Source organism: Amphiura filiformis, chromosome 3 (genome assembly GCF_039555335.1).
Source record: "Amphiura filiformis chromosome 3, Afil_fr2py, whole genome shotgun sequence".
Taxonomy (NCBI): domain Eukaryota; kingdom Metazoa; phylum Echinodermata; class Ophiuroidea; order Amphilepidida; family Amphiuridae; genus Amphiura; species Amphiura filiformis.
This window is the reverse complement of record NC_092630.1, coordinates 78,904,037-78,919,627: the sequence shown is the minus strand read 5'-3', so window position 1 is coordinate 78,919,627 and position 15,591 is coordinate 78,904,037. Positions and strand designations below refer to the sequence as shown.

General features: G+C 37.5%; 1 protein-coding gene across 1 annotated transcript; it reads left to right on the top strand.

Annotated features, from left to right (window-relative positions):
- Positions 1-10,093: 10,093 nt before the first annotated feature.
- On the top strand, positions 10,094-13,123 carry LOC140147777 (uncharacterized). Its single transcript, XM_072169529.1, is given in 4 exon segments — positions 10,094-11,927; positions 11,930-12,083; positions 12,085-12,121; positions 12,123-13,123. Coding segments are annotated over 4 exon segments (1,422 nt in total). The 5' UTR covers positions 10,094-11,179; the 3' UTR covers positions 12,606-13,123.
- Positions 13,124-15,591: the final 2,468 nt, after the last annotated feature.

Below are 15,591 nucleotides of genomic sequence, written 5' to 3'. Positions count from 1 at the left end.
AGCGGTCGACCTGACGTGATACAGGATATTGTCATCTCGACTTCCCGTCACAAAATGTTGACTTATTATCTCGTCATCTTATCTTCTCATCTGAAAAAATGTCGACATTCTGAGAAATTATCTCAGCTTCTCGATGGCACTTTTATGCCACCATAGAAGGATGTCGACATGATGAGATGCGCAATGTTGTCATCTGGTCATCTCTCCTCCAGAATGTCAACATGACGAGATCTGTGACCTTGTCAATTAATCATCTTGTCCTTGTAGAAAGTTGATTTGATGAGATCAATATCTTACCATCCAATCATCTTACCCCTAGGATGTTGACTTACCAAGATAATTATCTCAATTTCTGGGTGGCACTTTTAAGCTTCCACAGGCTCATGATAATTCACATCGACCTGTATTACGCCCGTGGGCGTGTAGACACGTAGTCCATGACTGCATGAGTCATATCAATTAACTTATATGCTTCTTAGTGCAGCTTACCTGGACGACCAGTTCTTGTAGCCCACCCTCTGTAAGGCCTTCTTCAGCCCTCACCTCCCTCGCTATGGAAGCCACAGATACACAATGCATATACCAATTATTTAATTTATTAATTTTTGACTAATTCAGCAGTTTTTTGATGATATCTTCAAAAATATACCGAATTGGAATACCAAATCTCAGTATGTTGATGAGAAAAATAGGGGCTTTCTACTGATATCAAAATCTCAATTTTGATTGAGAAAAGTGGGGGATGAAAAAGTGGATCGGGTCACCTAAATGCAGTATGTAACCGGTTTTTAATTAAATGCAGTAAGACACTGACACTGGTGTGAGTACTATGTCTAACCCGGGGGGTTATCATCAGCGAGCAAAAAAACGAGGGAAAAGGTACTTTTTTTCACTCAGCGACAAGGTCCGCGCGGACCTCGTCTAGGCTAGGCCAGGTAGCAATTTCATGCAATTTTGGAAAAAATGGTATATTTTTCAGCAGTCATGTAGTCACTAGTCGGTGTTTAGGGTATGCATTTCAAAGACATGAAAGTCAGTTTATTCAATAATTCATAGGTTTATTAGTCACTATTTTGGAGACTTTTGTCTGTTTTGTGACATTTTTTCTGCATTTTGGCACTAATCTGATAAATAACAAGCAAAAAATGGAACTTAGAACCCCAAATTTTTCGAAAGGAAAAAAATGTGTATTGTTAGAGTTGTTAGGACAGTGAAAAGGGTAGCCTTTTTGATTGCATATCTGTGATAAGGGTTCCAAATTAGCATTCAAGATAACATGGGAAAGTATGTAAGTGGCCCCCTGGGGGGATGTCTAATTATTGCCTATTCCAGAACTATTTTCGGGCTTACATAAAATTAAAAAAAAAAAAAAAAAAAATTACATAGGCCAAACCAGAGCTAGGCTAGAATGGCCGTCATTGCCTAGGCTAGCCTATGGCTATGCTGTATGCAATGATTGAATGATTGTCAACAATGTGCATCATGACATGTGCGTGCTGTTACAGTTTGAGCAACGGGTTTTACACGTACTTTTAATAATACACAACTACATTTTAGTATTTTACCTGTAATAAATCATCGTCGGGCTTAACCCTGTGCACGGTGTTTCCACGCGCATTCTCTAACAGGATTTTTACTGTAGGCTCAGTTTTCTCCTTTTTCTCCTCACAGTCCATGACTTCCATGGGAGAAACACTTCCATCCGTCATGTCCGCATCTGCCATCTTGACTACCTAGTACTAGACCAGTGTTGCCAAAAGTTTTCTCCGCGACGCCAGGCCTCGCAGTCTCTACCACAGCCGGTTTGGTTCCGATCGCTCCACATAAACCTGTCACGGTGGAGTTACGGAACCAAATCGGCTGTGGTAGAGACTACAGGCCGCGCAAAATGTGTTCGTAAGGCGCCCAATTAAGTCAGCCGGGCAAAAAAGGATCTTATCTTCACATATTCATCTTCTCATCTTCTAATCCCTACGAGGTCGACAAGATGAGATAAAGGATCCAGTCGTCTCATTTTCTCGTCCCTAGGAAGTCGACTAGACGAGATCAAGAATCTTATCTTCACATCTTTTCATCCATGTAAAGTTGACCTAAACTAAATCCAGGATCTTGACGTCTCATCTTCTTATCTCTAAGAGGTCGACTAGACGAGATAAAGGATCCTGTCATCTCATCTTCTCATCCCTAATAAGTCGACTAGACGAGATCAAGAATCTCATCTTCACATCTTTTCATCCATGTAAAGTTGACTAGATTACATCCAGGTTCCTGCCGTCTCATCTTCTAATCTCTATGAGGTCGACTAGACGAGATAAAGGATCCTGTCGTCTCATCTTCTCATCCCTAGGAAGTCGACTAGACGAGATCAAGAATCTAATCTTCACATCTTTTCATCCATGTAAAGTTGACTAAACTAAATCCAGGATCTTGATGTCTCATCTTCTTATCTCTATGAGGTCGACTAGACGAGATAAAGGATCCTGTCGTCTCATCTTCTCATCCCTAGGAAGTCGACTAGACGAGATCAAGAATCTCATCTTCACATCTTTTCATCCATGTAAAGTTGACTAAACTAAATCCAGGATCTTGATGTCTCATCTTCTTATCTCTATGAGGCCGACTAGACGAGATAAATGATCCTGTCGTCTCATCTTCTGATACCTAGGAAGTCGACTAGACGAGATCAAGAATCTCGTCTTCACATCTTTTCATCCATGTAAAGTTGACTAGACGAGATAAATAATCTTGTCGTCTCATCTTCTGATCCCTAGGAAGTCGACTAGATGAGATCAAGGATCTAATCTTCACATCTTGTCATCCAGTTAAAGTGAACTAGACGCAATCGGAGATCTTTCCGTCTCATCTTCTCATCTCTACGAGGTCCAATAGAAGAGATAAATAATTCTATCGTCTCATCTTCTTATCCGTATGAAGTCGACTTTACGAGATCAAGGATCTCATCTTCACGTCTTTTCATCCACGTAAAGTTGACTAGGCGAAGTCCAAGATCTTTAGGTCTCATCTTCTTATCTCTACGAGGTCGACTAGATGAGATAAAGGATCCTGTCGTTTCATCTTCTCATCCATAGGAAGTCGACTAGACGAGATCAAGGATCTAATCTTCACATCTTTTCATCTGCAGAAAATTATCTTAGCAAGATGAAGAATCTTGTCATCTCGTCTTTTCATCCCCAAAAAGTCGACTTACCGAGAAAATTATCTCAACTTCTGGGAAAATTATATCAACTTCTGGGTGGCACCTTTAAGCTTCCATACCTCGCACTCTCCCCCCATCTTATCAAAATGTTAAATTCCCTCTTCTGCTTGGGGACGGCGTCCTGATTTTCGTCACTGGGACTTTCTCCCCCACTGCTGCTGCGGTCAGTCGCCATTTTTCAAGTTTTAACTTCTTCGTGGACCCTTCTTCGTTCTCCCCGGCCAGCCGCTCTTCGGTAACACAATAAACACATGTAATGAAAATGTGCGATGCGCATGCGCCGCCAATTCAAATCTTGTCATCTCATCTTCACAGGACCAGATCCAGGATCTTGTTATCTCATCTTCTCGCCACTATATAGGCCTAGAAGTCGACTTGACCAGATCCAATATTCTGTTATCTCATCTTCTGGCCACTGGCAAGTCATCTTGACCAGATCCAGGACCTTGTTATCTCATCTTCTGGTCACTATACGCCGTAGAAGTGAAGTAGTTAATCGGATTAACAACCATAGCAATAGATGAATACAATTTTGGCTATGTCGCCCTGCACTTCAACGTCCATGCGGTACCGATGCATTGAATCATAGATGTCAAAGAAATGCTAATCACGTGCACCTGTAAGATTAGTCTGTTTGAAAAGAGCGGTATTGTATTCAATCTAGTATATGATTGAAAACAGGTAATGAGTGCAACCTGCTGCAGTGCAGAGCGGTATATTCACAAATTGTATTCATCTATTGCTATGGTATTTAATCCGATTATGACGTCACTTAATGCTACCAATGGCTACATGTCAGATCAGCAAACTAATCTTATTTTTACTGTATATTCATTACTTACATCTTCTGCTAGATTAGTGAGTGCCTCTAACCCCATCCCTATTCCCCCTCTGCCATTCTGGCCCTCTCGCCGCGTCTAAACAGTAACTCAACGTTGCCCTCGGCCATCTTCCACCTAACTTCCAGTCCACCACATGGTCAATTCCTATGCATGAACTGTACTCAACTGTACTGATGAATGTCGATCGCAGAATCAGTGGCAGAATGAGAATATTAGCAGCTGAGCGGGGTTTTTATATGGCCTATTGAGATAGTTTTATCTCAGAATCATGAATATGTCTTCTTTCTGAGAAAAATTTGTAAGAAAGAAAGAAAGGAAGGAAGGAAGGAAAGAAGGAGGGAGGGAGGAAGGAAGGAAGGAAAGAAAGAAAGATTCTGAGATAGATATCTTGGTATTGTGGCAATCCAATGGTCACTATAAGCTTCTGTAACAGGGTGCCTTTTTGGCCAAGGTTGAAATACTTATGTTTAAGTTACTTGAAAACCTAAATTTCACAGATGGTGCACTCATGGTTCCAACTGACGTGGGTCGATGTGGCATGCAGAGACCATTATGAAACTAGTATTACTAACACAAGTACAGCAAAAAACACAAATCATGGTTTTGAAAAAAACAATAGCTCGTACAGTGTAACTTGATATCATATTCACATCACAACCACCATGAATAGGCTATAGATATCTATATGTTACTTTTCAGTGCACAATACAACCACCATGAATAAGTACTGTATAGTGCACAATAGATGGCTGCAATTTCAAACAACAAATTACTGTTCCTACTTGCATAATTACCTCTTATGCACACAGGTAAATCCAAGTTTTACTGCGATTCTCACTGTATATCTTTGCAAAATCAAAGTTCTCCTCAGGGTACTCCTCGCCTTGATTGTTCGCTAACATGAATTGTCGCATGGATAGTTTTAATCCTTGCTGACTCTTGCCGTTTGGAAAAAACTTCTGTTTGGCCTTTTCCAGTAGCTCGTTATAATTGATATTTAATTGTACAATAAGAGGAAGTGTGCCTCCACCTTTCTGCCACTTTATTTGTCTAAAACTTCTGGTTTTGTTGTCATACTCCTTCCAACCTATGTTTATGGACACTGTGTGACTTGCTTTCTTCTGTGGAAAGAATTTAAAGACAGAAAATCTTGAATTTTAACACCAACATTTAACAGTAAAAAGGTTGTTGACCCACTTTGTCTGGCAGTTTTAGGTAATAAAGAATTTACTGATCCACTAGTTGGTATACTGTTTCCTTTATTGAATTAATTAATTTTCAGTACCAAATTCACAATGATCATGACATGCCCATTTCACAACTCCCAATCCCATTTGTAAAAATGTGACGCGTCATGTAAACTGAACATCTTGTCGGCAATGGTGATTTTTACGGAGCTTTTAAAGTGCCATCCTACATGAGCAGATGACCAGATAATTTATCTTGCCATGTGGACATCACATTTCTGTTTTCTTGACAAGTTGAGTTGCCTAATTTCGGATGTCGACATGAGAAGATTTGCTTGCATGACAAGTTGACTTACGAAAATTAGGATGTCGACATGATCAGATACGGTTTTTGTACAACTTGAATTGTCAAAATTAGGATGTCATCATAGGATATGTACGGAAGCGTCTAAGTGCCATCCGACTTATCGACTTGGCGAGATAATTTATCTCGCCAAGTCGACTTATCACTGACATCATGTTGACATGGTATGATTTTTTTTCTTGTTATGTTGGCTTAAAAAGTTTGTTATGTCGACTTGGTGAGATAAAATATTTCGCTAAGTCAACTAAGTAAATAGTGGATGTTGACATGGCAGGATAAATTAACACACCAAGTCAACTTAGTAAAAACTGGATGTCGACATGGCAAGATAAATCAACACTCCAAGTCAACTTAGTAAAAAATGGATGTCGACATGGCAAGACAAACTATTGCGCCAAGTCGATTTAGCAAACAATGGGTGTTGACATGGCAAGATAAATTATCTCGCCAAGTTGACTTAGCAAAAAATGGATGTTGACTTGGCAAGATAAAATACCTCGCCAAATTGACTTAGCAAAAAATGGATGTTGACTTGGCAAGATAAATTATCTCGCCAAGTTGACTTAGCAAAAAATGGATGTTGACTTGGCAAGATAAATTATCTCGCCAAGTTGACTTAGCAAAAAACGGATGGTGACTTGGCAAGATAAATTATCTCGCCAAGTTGACTTAGCAAAAAATGGATGTTGACTTGGCAAGATAAATTATCTCGCCAAGTTGACTTGGCAAAAACTGGATGTTGACTTGGCAAGATAAATTACCTCGCCAAGTCGACTTACCAAAAACTTTATGTCTACATGGTAAGATAAATTTGGATGACGACACGATTGATTTTAAATGCAATGGCGACGGTGTGCATGCACCGAGCATGATCGCAGATTTAACTTGCATTAGTATTTTGCGAAGTTCAAGTTCTCCAATAAATAGTGGTTTACTTGATCGAGAAAAGACGTGGAACTGAACCGAACGTCGAAACGTGAATATTGCATAAACTGAGACCAACAGGCAACAATCGGAGAACATGGCTTTATTTTTTGCGTTGATATGGGTAAGTAACGTAAATCCTTAGATCTTTGCACGAAGTGGGCTGGAAGAGGGTGATGATTATGCCCATAACACGTTGTTGAAACTTAATGACCTTTTTCGTGTATTAACACAGTCGTTGACTCGACTGTATCTTGTTTTCTTACGATTTCTTCTTCCTTCTTCTTCTAACACAGTGGCCATCAGGCCACTGTGTTCTGTATTCTAGGCGTTCTTTCTTCTTCTCTGAGACCTAAAAAATCATGTATATTCTTGGACAAAGCACAGCCGTGGTATGAACGATTTTCACTAAACGTCATCAGAATGACCACTGACCATTTCCGCACATGTTATGACCTGCATTTAGCCTTTGACCTAGATATAGGGGGTCAAAAACATGATTTTCCTATGAATTCCTTCTCCTCCCACAAACTACATGCAATGATTGGTCAGTGCTCAAAAGTTATCAAAACGATTTGAGGTCAAAGGTCATTAAGTGGTCATTTCCGGTTAAAGTCTGACAAACTTGTAAAAAATATTCAAAAAATCACTGTCTTTGCAAATAACATAGCAGAGTCTCGCCATTAGCACACATACATTGCTACTAGCCAGTGTCTTTAGGGTGCTTACCGTTTTGGGGTCAAAGGCCATTAAGGGATCACTTCCAGTCAAAAACCAATATTATCAAAAATGTTCAAACAATTTTTATCTCAAAATGTAAACAGACCCGAGTAACATACCATCTTACATGAATCATTGTTACCTGATGCATGCATGGTATTTTTGTTTTTGGGGTCAAAGGTCATTAAGGGGTCACTTCCTGCTTTAGGCTAAAATAACTTAAAGAATTTTTATCTCGGCAACTAAACATTTTTAAATTAAAATTGGAACAATGTATTTTGTCGATTTTTTTTCATCGACGTCAAAGGTCATTAAGGGGGTCAAAAGGTCAATCAAACTTTTTAAAAATTTCAAAATCCATGTACAAGTTTAGATTGAGCTGAAATTCACTAGGAATATTCCTTATGACATCCTAAGCACAATGCAAGTGCAGTTGACCCAATCCGTGACCCAGAGGTCAAGTTATAGGGGTCAAATGTCAACATTTCAGAGCGACGTTACTTGCACACATGCATTGTTAGTACCCAGTGTATATGGGGTGTTCACAGATTTGTGGTCAAAGGTCATTAAGGGGTTATTTCCGACCAAAAACCTTAAAACAATTTTATTTCGAGCTTGTATTCACATGTGCATTGTTACTAGCCAGTGTCTATAGGATATTTTAAGATTTCCAGTCAAAGGTCATTACGGGGTCACTTTCGGTCAAAAACCAAATACATGCAATATTTTTGCAATATTGTTTATTAGCCCGGAAAAACATAGCACAGTGATGATATGTTCACATATGACTAGCTACTACCCAGTGTTTATGTGGCATATTTCGATTTGGGGTCAAAGGTAGTTGATTTCAATATGCGTCTATTGAGCTTAAACTTATTGTTATTATTAATATTGGGATATTGTCGTTTAAAAATGATCAACGTTGTCAGAGTATATTCCAAACTTTTGTCCATGACTGTACTATCTCCTTGTATATACAGTCGTACTCCACGCTTCGGATGACCTGATCACCTAACCTGTCCTCCCACTTTTTGACAGTAACTTCCTGTGACCTTAAATAGGAATAAGTGAAACGTTTACAATATAAGTCAGAGTTCTCGGACTACACGGAAGTGTTGTGCCAAATTTTAGTTAGAAATTTAATTTTGATTTTAACATTTAATCCATGTATTTCAATGGAAATTATCAGGTTAGCTTAAACATGGCTGCTGCAAATGTCGCAAAACGGCATCTTGACGTAACTTTAAAAAAGGGTGATAGGTATGGAGTATAAATTTATTTATTTTTTCCTCGTGGATGTATTGCATGAAAATCAACAGTCAGAATATATTTTTGGGAATGGTAATCAAAGCATGATAAAAATGTGACGAAAAATTGACGCTTTTGCTCATTACCAGACAAACTGCTGACAGACAGTGAAACAAAAACTATGTATTCATAAAGAGTGAAATCTCATTTAAACAATGATACCTCTTCCAAATCGATAGCTTTTCTGGAACGCTCACATTTAAGCAAAGAAATCACAATATTAATTACTTTAATTTTTTGATGTACAAAAATATAACATTTTTGGTAAACTCCCGTTGGTGCCGAAGAGGGTGGGGGTACCTACCTACCCCCTCTAACAACCGCTTACACGTTTGGCAGATGTTTTGGTTTTGATATCAAAAGAAGCGCAATGAAAAGTTAGGCGATTAGCAAAAAGAAGGTAAAACAATGGGCACTTAAGTGTTAATTAATTGTTCTAACTTTGGCACAAAACTTCCGTGTTGTTTAATAGAGTGATAAGTCGTGAATTGGTCATAAAAAAGTTACATAGGCCTACTGTAAAATGAGGAAACAAATCACCAGTTTTGATTTACTTTAGCACACATTTAATTTAATGCATTTTAGTCTTATAAGTAATATTCTGGAAGCTTATACTACAAGGATGCTAAATCAACAAAGTACATGTATAACATGAGATAGATCAACGATCCAGGACGTATGTGTAGTTTATGCAGGCCTATGCTATTTTTTTTTACTTTTAACTTTATAAGATACAAAGGTTTTAAGTTTGTCATATTTTAAGTATTTTGTGAACATCTATCACCCATTGGCTCCACCCTTACCCCATTTGACATTTTTTATGCACAACTTATTATTTCTTAACATGCGACTTAGTTTCTTGTTTTGCTTAAGGGATCTGGAATGAGCGTATTATTGCGTTTCGACAGTATTTTTTGTGGGACATGAGAGCACCTCAGACCTATCGAATTGCATTCTGAATCTGAAGCATGTCTTTCTGATATCAAATAATTTTCATTTTTTGAAAATCACAATATAATACAAGTTTTATGACAAATTATAAAAATTTGATATTTTTCAAATTTTTGATATATAGTCCTCGGTAAATTATATAAATCTAATGATATATTTTAAAGTGTATGTAGTTGGGAGGAAAAGTCGACGGTCAATTGAAAATTTTGACCTTTCATATTGAAGATATGGATTTTTTTCCAAAAAGACCTATTTTTTTTTTGGAAAAAAAAAAAAAAAATCCATATCTTCAATACGAAGGTCAAAATTTTCAATTGATCGTCGGCTTTTCATCCCACCTACATACTTTTAAGTATAAATCATCAGATTTATAAAGTTTACTTCGAGTACTGTTAAATATCAAAAATATCAATTTTTAATGATTTGCCATAAAATGTGTATTAAATTGTAATTTCAAAAAATCAAAATTATTTGATATCAGAAAGACATTCTCCATATTCAGAATGCAATTCGATATGTCTGATGTGCTCTAATGTCCCAAAATAAATACTGCCCAAACGTTCATACCCCAGCCCTTAAAATAAACCTATACTGATGTTAATAGACCTATGCATATATGCATGACATGCCACCATACATTGTTTTTCCTTTTATTCACTGTCAAAATCCTTATATTACTGAAAAAACACTTTGATGTTTAGAAGGTCAGTTTGCAAAACATACACTTTGAAAACCTGCTCGATTTATTGTTGTAAATTATTTATGTACAATTTACGAAGGTGTATCAATATCAGCACTCGTTGCATCATAACTCAAGACCCACAAAAGTATACGCCCCCTTGAAAGTGATCGTTGCAATTTTTTGCAAGAGCGCACTATACCATTCGCAGGATACTGCGAACGACCAAATCACAACAGTTGAAAAATTCCAGTATAAATCCTTTAAGGATACGCGCAGTTTTCGCGTAAGTTATAGAGGGCCAGGGGATTCACTCTATTTTTACCAAACCTTTTTAAAGAAATCAAAGGCGTCTAGGATTAAAATTTGATAGTGTATTGGTTGACAGCCGTAATATCAATCAATTAAGAAACAAATTGAGGTGATCGATCAAAAAACGACCGTTTTTTATCAATTTTAAGTTTAGCCTAAGTCTAATAATACGGCCCGTAATCAAACTTTTCATGTCAAGGCGGTTTTTACTATTAAACAGCAAATCATTGCCAATGATACTTAACACACGTGTTAACAAAACTCCAAAGAAATAATTAGGCTATAAATTGTTCAAATATATTTTGTTGATTTCAAATGATAACATAATGAAGTCATAAATTTCACTCGTGTTTTCGAGAAAAAATATCGATTTGTTATATTACCTGTATCTCCGCAATTATCCGCCGTAATATTTAAATAAACAACTACATTCTTTTCCCAGCACCTCTCCAACTGAATCGCATTTCAATCCCGGAATAAATTGGTTTTGTAATCGTTAAATTCGACATTTTCCAGTCAAAATTACAATCCACGCGGTGAATTACCAATAAGAGCCAATACTAAGAAGTATTCATAGCCCGTAGTATACCGTCTCCCAATTGTACCATTGTTAAATATAACAATGATCTAAATGCCACTATATCCATCGCAGTCCTGCGTGGCATAGCGGTATTGATGTCGCCTATGGTGCGGGAGGTCCCGGTTCAAGCCCCACTGGTGCCAATTTCTTTTCTCATTTTGACATTAATAATGAAAATGCCGCTTCAGTTAAAAACAACGCCCCTCTGGAAAAAACACTGTTCGTGCATCCTTAATACTATAACGTACATTTCTCCTTTTTCTCAGGTGTTTGTGTACTTCATCGCATCGATACCTTGTGCATCAGCTCCGGGACCATACATTGCTGCAGAAATGAACGTGGTACGTGCCGGTTGGACAAGAGAACAGTTGATAGAACACTATTTCCAGGCCGGATACACCGCTGCTGAAATAATGGGATTTTTGCTTTTGAGACATAACATAGTAATTAGTCTTCGACAATTAAGACGAATTTTGAGCCGTTTAGGATTAAGACGTCGAGTACAATCACAATTAGAAGATGTTGTTGAAGTAGTACGAAATATATTGCGCTTGAATCGGGTGCTTCATTGGGTTATCGCTTATATGGCGCGTCTGTTGACCACACATTATCACTTAAACGTATCTCAGGAGGCTGTCAGAATAATACTCCAGATTATGGATCCTGACGGAGTAGACGCAAGAGCAATACATCGATTCCGACGTCGCCTCTACATCAATAGAGGTCCGAATTACTTGATACATGTCGATGGATGGGACAAATTAAAACCGTTCGGAATAGCTGTACATGGTGCAATTGATGGGTTTTCTAGAAGAGTTTTATGGTTGAAAGTTGGACCAAGCAATAAAATCCTAGAAACGTCGCAGACTTTTATTTGGAGTTTGTTCAGAGGATAAATGGTGTACCAAGGGTAATCCGTGCAGACAGGGGAACAGAAAACTCGTTGATCAGAATCATTCAAAGAGCTTTCAGATCTAACGATACAGATGGAATGGCGGTGAAGAAGCTTTCTGCACGGTCGATCCGTGGCAAATCAGCTTAATTGAGGCGTTCTGGTCTTACTTAGCGCCGCCTTTAGTTCTCGCTTGGGTAAATACACTGAAAGATCTTCGCGACAGAGGAGTAATAGATACGTCTAACGATATTCACATCGAATGTATTAGATTCTGTTTTACAGACCTAATTCAGAGAGATTTTTCTCGAATAGCTGTTTTGTGGAATGGGCATCGAATACGCAGTCAGCCAAATGCTGAGTGTCCAAGTGGAAAACCTGACGTACTGTACTTCTTACCGGCAGTGTATGGAACAAGAGACTACAAACGTCCATTGCAATTTTCAGCCGACGATATTGAGGAGGTAAGGCGTGAATACTGTGACCAGTTTCCAAGGTACGGATGCTCTACAGTCTTCACTGACGGACTTTCTGAATTACTTGGAGATGATATTGACAATTTTTCGATGCCAAGTAATGTCGAAGAAGCCACTGAATTGCTCCAGTCTCTTATAGACATTTTTGATTGACTGATTTGATCAGTTGTTATAAGTTGGAATCCCGGGTTGGACTCGACACGGCTACAACTGTGAATTGGTAAAGTCGATCGAGTGTCTTGTTAGACAATTGTTTGCTTCCGGACGAAAACAAACAAGTAATTTTTAAGGTATATGAGCATTCCCAGGGCTAGGCTAAACACCTAAACACTAAAGTGAACATATAAACACCAATAGAAAACACATGAGAGTATATAAATTTTAAACATGTTGGGTCAGATTCTCAAACTAAACAGAGTTTAAGCTTAAAATCGCGTTTAACTAAACACAGTTTTACGCTAAACAGAGTTCAGCGATTTTGCAATCGTGTTTAGTTAAACACATTCCTTAAACACGGTCAGCCTCATCCACTTTATATATCCTCATTCAAACATGCGCTTACGAGGTGATTGATTTTAAATAATTGCGTCGGAAATGGTTTCCCGTAGATTTTAGCGACATTCACAAACCGCACGGCCCAGGGGTATATGCACAACTGAAATATATATTCAATGGTGTCACTGGGTAGTCCCCAGACCTTTACTAATTCATGTGAAGGGGAGTCTCCGACTATACTAACAGGGTGTTGTGTCCCCCTTTTGTGGGCGGGATGGAAAGCGAGGAGTTAAATTACGTCCATTTTGATGAGTCAAAGGAATCAAATTCCTACTTGGGACAATGACCTCAATTGTTTTAAAATTAATAATATCAAGATAGGGGATGAGCCCAGTCATTTTAATACATAACAAAAATTAAAAAACACTTCCTATTATATTAAGGGGAATCAATGGTCGAATTCTGGGGGCACCTGTCGACGGGTTGTTTCCCCCTTGTAGAAAAAAAAAAAGATGAAATCTCGTAAATAATCATGGAAAAGATTTAGGCCTACCATAAACTTAAAACAAAGGCCTCGAAGTTGTTGTTTTTTTCTTAATGAATTGAGAATTTGGTTATGGGGATTATAAAGACGACCATGATCTGTGCGAGAAACAAAACAGGACTATATACAGTGAAATACAATTTTTATTTTTGACCCTTTTCCAACAATATTCTAGGTCATAGCGGAACGCTCTCACGCACCCTAAGGCTGTAAATAACATATTGTGTTAACCCGAAACTAAACGTGCCCATTGCCCAAGATATGTCCACCAATTTGTCCAATAAAATTTGGATACTCTTTCCTCCCCTACAAATATAATGTACAGGTAAAACCTTTAAAATCAACCAACTTTGGAAACTACCGATTTTCAAAATCCTGATCCACTATTAAAAGGAGTTTTCTATATTGTCTTGATATGACACTGAAAATGGCAATTTTGACACGACAATAATCCAACCGTATAATGTAGTCCTTCGTATAGTTCATGCAAACACAAATATAAACGCGTCTTAAACAACCCCCGTACCTAGTTTAAATTTAAACAAATTTTAGCGACTTAAACACCGTGTTCAAATTTAAAATCGCCGAGAATTGCGTTTATTTTGACGACGAAGTTTATCTCCGATTTAAACGCGTGTTTAGCTTAAACAACCGCTAAAATCGCTTTGAGAATACGGGCCAAACACTTAAAGGCTCTAGCAACGATTCCACCAAACATCTAAAAAATATAAAATGTATTATAAATTATGTTGATTGAGGCATATGTATGTACGATTGCCACTAAATATGTTTCATGTGCAAAAATAACCAAAAAGATAGAATACGGCATGTATTGTAACATTCAAGCTTCATTCATTTAGGTGCAATTAACTATTGTACTCGATGGACAATAGTTACCTCTGATGATAAAAAATGAGGGTGTACCTAAATTATAAAGTTTTCAGACCTATTACTTGCAGGGTAAGTTAGCACACATAGAACCTTTACAAAAATGCTACAATCAGATTGTTGATGATTTTTCAGATTTTTTATTTTTCAAATCGTTGCTAGTGTCTTTAACTGTGTAACTGGAGTATAAACACTTCTCAAAGCGATTTTAGCGGCTGTTTAAGCTAAACACGCGTTTTTAAATCAGAGATAAACTCGTCGTCAAAATAAACGCAATTCTCGAAGCGATTTTAACTCTAAACACGGTTTTAAATTCGCTAAAATTTGTTTAAATTTAAACTAGATACGGGGTAGTTTAAAGTGCGTTATATGTGTGTTTGCATAAACTATACAAAGGACTAAATTACACGGTTGGAATATCGTCAGTGTCAAAATTGCCATGTTCAATGCCATATCAAGACAATATAAAAAACTCATTTTATTTGAGTTGATCAGGAAGATTTTAAAAATAGGAAACATTCAAATAATCAGTATTTTCCAAGTTTTGGTTGATTTTAAAGGTTTTACATATTTTGTAGAGAAAAAGAGTATCCAAATTTTACTGGGCAAAATCATTTATTGGTGGACATATTTTGGGCAGGTTTAGTTTCTTGGTTGACACATGCACAGTTAACATGTTATTTATAGGGTGCATGAAGGAGTTCACATATGCCTAGAAAATTGTTGGTCAAAAACACAAATTCGTCCTGGTATCTGATCAAATTTTTACTTCACTGTATATAGTCCTGTTTTGTTTCTCCCAGAGATCATGGTCTTCTTTATTAAGAAAAAAAATACAAAAACTTCGAGGCCTTTGTTTTAAGTTCATGGTAGGCCTAAATCGTTTCCTTTTACGAGATTGTTTTCTACAAGGGGTAACATCCCGTCGTTAGGCGCCTCATAGTTATACCATTGTTTCCCCCTAAATATAATAGGAAGTGTGTTTTTAAACTTTTGTTATGTTTATTGACATGTATTAATAATGACCGGGCTCACTCACCATCTTGATATTATTTTGTTTTAATTTTAAAACAATTTAGGTCATCGTCCCAAGTAGGCCTATAATAGGTCTAATTTGATTCATTTGACTCAACAAAATGAACGTAATTTAACTCTTCGTTCGGATAATGGTCGGAGACTCTTATCCCCTTCTCATGCATAGAAAAGGTCTGG